This window comes from Hyperoodon ampullatus, assembly GCF_949752795.1.
Source record: "Hyperoodon ampullatus genome assembly, chromosome: 11".
Classification (NCBI taxonomy): Eukaryota; Metazoa; Chordata; class Mammalia; order Artiodactyla; family Ziphiidae; genus Hyperoodon; species Hyperoodon ampullatus.
In genome coordinates, this window is record NC_136924.1 from 55,063,510 (window position 1) to 55,068,965 (window position 5,456).

Here is a 5,456-nt window from a genome sequence, read left to right on the forward strand (position 1 = left end):
CCTGCCAGGTCAGGCACAGCACTGAGGGGCGTGTTTGGAGCTTGGGTCTTCTTTATGAGTTTACTAATGTTTACAGAACTGCGCAACAGGAAAATGGAAGACTGGGGGCAGGTGAAAATCGAAAGCTGGCCGGAAGGGCATGGGGAGCCCCTGATGGGAAGGTGTGCCTGTGGGCTTTCAGGACTCCATTATATGAAATGTCCAGAATAGGAAGCTGTAAAGAGACAGGAAGTGAATTAGTGGTTCTTTAGGGGTGGGGGTTGCCTAGGTTACAGAGTTTCTTTGCGTGGGGGGTGGGATGATGAAAATGCTCTAATATTGATTGTGGTGATGGTCGCACAACACTGAATATACTGAAAATCATTGAATTGTACACTTTAAATTGTATGACGTGAATTATATTTAAATAAAATTGTTATATTAGGGAAAAAAACCTACAAGGGATAAAGTTTAGGGGCAGGCATTAACCTTGGGGTAGGGAGAATGGATGCTAGTCTATCACTGTGTACTCTGATTTTAATGTCTCAGGATACTTGAAATAGCTACCCAAAATGTCATCTGCTTTGCCTAAGACATTGCTTAAAATTCTTCTCCTGGTGTTTTTTTTAAAAGTCAAATCTTTAGTTCCTAAAAATTCCCTGTTTAAATGCCAGTACTTTAGTAAAAGATGATATTTTAATTAATCAGTTACTATTTTTATAGATACTAGTAGGCTGTTGATAGAAATTAAAGCTTTGGGTAAGAGAAACAGAATGGGGTATTAGAGTATGGGTAAGGGTTGAGAGTGCCCAGTACCAGAAAGTGAGGTGCTGAATAAGGATGTGAGACTCTTCAGAAGAGAACTTCATTTACATCAGAGTATTCCTAAAGTTGGTGCTATTATTTATGACTACATTGCTTAAACCCTATACTCTTTTGATAAAATTAAGATTTTTTGCTCTTTACCAAAAAAACTGAAAGAATGAGAATTGCTCAGGCTCAAGGTTGCAGGTGAGACATTTGCTTAACACCTTTTCTTAAAATACATTTTGAAAATGTTTATTTATTTCATTTATTTATTTGCTTTTTTGGCTGCATTGGGTCTTAGTTGTGGCGTGTGGGCTTCTCTCTAGTTGTGGCACGTGGGCTTTTCTCTAGTTGTGGCATGTGGGCTCCAGAGCACATGGGCTCTGTAGTTGTGGTGTGCGGGCTTAGCTGCCCCGTGGCAGTTCCCTGACCAGGGTTTAAACCAGCGTCCCCTGCGTTGGAAAGCAGATTCTTAGCCACTGGACCACCGGGGAAGTCCCATGATTAGCACCTCTAATGTGTTCTTTTAAGTAAATTACTTCCTAATTCATTGCCACAAAGTGATTTATAAGATAATGATTTGGAGAGGTTCTTAACTGGGAGTGACATCTAGAGCATGCTAGCTATCAGCTATAAATAGACTTGTAAAACTAAGAGAGTACATCATTGAGAATACCCTGGATTTTTTTTTGACACCCAGCCTGTATAGCCAGTATAAACAGTTTTTTAAGTTCAAATCAGAAAAATTCCTTTCTTTTTAAACATTTCATCTTTCCTTTGTTCTGTATACTCATTCTAGAAAATTCAGACAACTTAGAAAGTTATGATGAAAGTAAAATTTACGTGAAATCTTGTCATTAGTAAAAATACTGTAATATTTGATAAAGATCCTTTAGGTATCTCTCTATGTATGTACATATATGTACATAATTTTATGTAAATGGATTTATACACACTATATATTGTAGAAAAAGAAGACTTGGAATTGTATTTGGTTATGAATCTGTTAGAGGCATTTCTTTTCTTTATTTATAATTTGCAAGCTTGCCAAGAGAAAACTAGATCCAAGATCTGTGATTTTTCTAACTGGGGAATCTATACAGCATATATGGTTATTGGTTAATTAATATAAAGCTAGTAAGATCATCTTAATAGCTTATTTGATTAACACTGGTACAATTTATAAACTAACAAAAATCTGTTATAGACATATTTGTGACTCTCTTTAATTCTCTAAATCATATTGTAAAATTTTGCTGTTAGCCCAAGTCTTGGAGTGAAGGGGCTACATTCCAGAGTGGTAAAGATAGACTCTGTAGCATAACAGTTTGACATACATACACACAAAATCCTTGTCTCTTTACATGATCTGTCAAGAAAATTGTTATAACAGAGAAAGTCTGAACACAGACAACAGAACATAGTCAAATTTAATCTTACCTAAGTCCTTCACCTTAGCCTGAATAGCCAGATAAAAAGGATCTGTATTTAGCTTTCTGAGTAGTAAATATTCTTATCCTTCAACTTTCTTACAGAGAAAGGCAATTTATAGCATAGTGTCTAAATAAACATAGTGCCTACATAATTGATATTTACCCAAGCCTTAGAAGGATGAGGAAGTCTGCTCTAGAAGAGCAGACCCCCTGAAAGCACTTTGTCTCATGATGCCACTATTCCCTGTGTTGTATAAAATGGTCCACAGGAACTTTTATTCATTCTGTATTAAAAAAAATCTGGTATGGTGCCATCTATGATATATGCTCTTTGTCAAGTGCATGCTTAGATGACGTGTGCAAACGCACACATGGAACCTTTTGTGATTTTGATTGGAATTGCATTGAATCTATAGATTGATTTGAGAACTCACATTTTATTAGGTGACTCTTCCAACTCACAGACTAAGTATATAATTCCATGTATTTAAGTGTGTTTTAGTGTTTTTCAATAAAGTTTTATTAAAATATGTCTTGCATATTTTAGGTAATTTTATCCCTAGGCACTTTGTATGTTTTTTGATAGTTATGAACAATATCCTTTGTAAAGTTAAAATTTCTAATCATTTTTGGTATATAAAAATGTAGTTGATTTTTGTATTTTTTTTGGTTTGTTTTTACAGTATCTTTTATTGGTAATGATGGACTTGAGGTAATCAACAGTTCAACTACAGTCTATAAAGGGTTTTTGTAAAAATGCATTCATTTTCTGATAATAAATAAATCCAGACTCTGTACAGTTTAGAAAAACTATGATGGTGGCAAATAGCAAAATAGAAAGGTAATAAATCTTGGGTTCAAAATGAAATGATTAAATCAAAGAAGAGTGTTAAACATATTTTTGGAGTCCCCTCATTGGGGAGTCATGTAACGGACACCATTCCCTCTCAAGGCTCTTGAGTGGACACTAGAATAATGTCGACTTTAAAGCCTTCTCCTCCAATATCCCCTCTGTTTCAATTTTTGATTATGAAACAAATCCTTTCGGCATGAGATGAAAAGATAAAAGTGCAGATTTGTTCAGGTGGAATTAGTTCATTTAGATATTTTGGTGTCCTAACAATTCAAACTGAAATTAAGGGCTTCCTACAGCATTCCTATAAGCTTCTGTAAACACAGCCAAAGGCCACTCAGAAAGATGAAACATTTTTCCTATTTCTGTAAATATTAAAGGGATTGAAAAATCAACACCTAGGAAAAAACAAGGCATAAATTCATCAGCACCAAGTAGAAAAGATCTTCAAATGGAGCAGGTCTGTTATGTGTCCTGATATCCTTGTGTTGATGAATAGGTTCACAATCTCCCCTCTAGGAAAAGTCCACTGCCTAAGGTTAACACCTTTAGGCAAAAGGTAAAGCCCAGCAAATGACTCCATTATACATTTTGATTCATCCATAGTTTTTTAAAAAAAGGAATTTCAAGATTTTGGCACTCCTTTAAGCACATTTTCTTTGGAGGACGTATGGTTTCAGGTTAGAGTGTCTTCCTTCCCTACTTCATTATTTGTTAAAGTGGGAAGTATCAACTTTATTACTAGTAGTTTCAGCTACCATTTCAAAAGTTGCACGTAGTCACAATACAACAGTTTACGTTTAAATGAGACCCTAGTAGTAGTTAAAACTGTTCACAGGTGGCCATTACAAAATCCTGGTAGTCTTTCTTGCCTATCAGATATGATTAAATTGTTGGTGGCTAGAACTCAAGTCACATACAGTCAACCACATTATTGGATCCACGACCTACATCTGGAATTTGCCTAGTTAGGCACACACAGCTACACCTGCTCCAGCTCTGCAGTGAGACACAGATCCAACAAGCTCCCACCTATTCAGCACTGGATCAAATGCATCTACTGTATTTAAGTATGCATTGCCATTATGACCACCAACTGCAAATATTTTGCCCATCACTGTTGCGATCCCCACTCCAACCCCGGGAGTGGTAAGGGCTGCTACATAATCCCACTTGTTGCTTCGAGGATCATACCGCTCAACTGAACTCAGAGGAGAATTATCATCAAAGCCACCAACAACATGTAAGCAACCATGGAGCTCACTAACTCCATTGCCTGCTCTTCGCTGACCCATTCCTTTAACTTCTCTCCATTTATCGAGATGTGGATCGCACCACTCCACACTAGATAGAGAAGCTACTCCATCTTTGGCACCTACTGCATAAACATGGTTCACAAGAGCCACAGAGTCAACTCCTCCACGGGGAGTATTCACTGGTGCCACTGTACTCCACTGATCAGATTCTATGTCATATCTCTCAACATCGTTGACGCAAGTGTTGTCATCTAACCTTCCAATTGCATAAATTGGGCCTCCCAAGGAGGCCAAGGCCATTCCTCGCCTCTTTGTGTTCACTGATGCCTTCATCATCCATTTAATAGTGAGACAATCAAACATCTCCATACTACCTAAATGTTCATTTCCATCATGTCCACCCACTGCATACACTTTACCTTCCACTGAGATTACACCCACATGTCGCCTTCGACTGTTCATTTCTGGTCCAAAGAACCAGCTGTTTTTGTTGATAGAATAGCATTCGATACAGCGAAAGGGGTCACCTGATCCACCTTGACCACCTACACAAAATAGCACACCAGCAGTATGTTTTCTTGGGGTAGTCCGAAAGGAGTATTCAGAGTCAGGTACTGCCCTGCTACTCAAGTGAAGGTGGTAATTTCTTGCTTCATCCAATAAATCTCTACATTTTAGGTTTTGTTTGACAATCTGTTCTTTTGCCACAGCACCCATAAGAAAATCAACTGGCAACAGCGGCAAATGAACAAAGTGTTCACACTCCACCACTTCAGGAAAATGCTCACAGGCATACTGATCCGCCATGTCCATTAAGTCTATATGATTGTGACTTTCTGCAAAGGCTCTTACGGCCAGACAACTGGAGGGATGAAAATGTGACTTCACGTATTCACAACAAGCTCTAGCCATCAGTTCAACCTTCAACGTGATATCACAGAGTTCTCCATTTTCATAAAACTGAAGAAGAGAACCATGAAAATCTTTCCAAGCTTCATTTGCTTCAAAGATAAAGGAGTCTTCTCCATCACCAAGTGAAGATCTGTTCTTTATTTGCTGGTGCTGTTGCCTTTTCCCCTTTGTGAAGCGATTCCTAGCTTGTTTTGCATTCATAGATTCTGAAACCAT

The 5,456-nt window shown here is 37.7% G+C and overlaps 1 protein-coding gene across 1 annotated transcript; it reads right to left on the reverse strand.

The window, feature by feature from the left end:
• Positions 1-4,040: 4,040 nt before the first annotated feature.
• On the reverse strand, positions 4,041-5,456 carry LOC307060858 (uncharacterized protein; the record flags this gene model as incomplete). The annotated part of the gene is made up of 2 exons (XM_079715682.1): positions 4,041-5,078; positions 5,250-5,456. The coding sequence occupies 2 exons, from the start codon at positions 5,454-5,456 to the stop codon at positions 4,041-4,043; spliced, it is 1,245 nt and encodes a 414-aa protein (XP_079571808.1).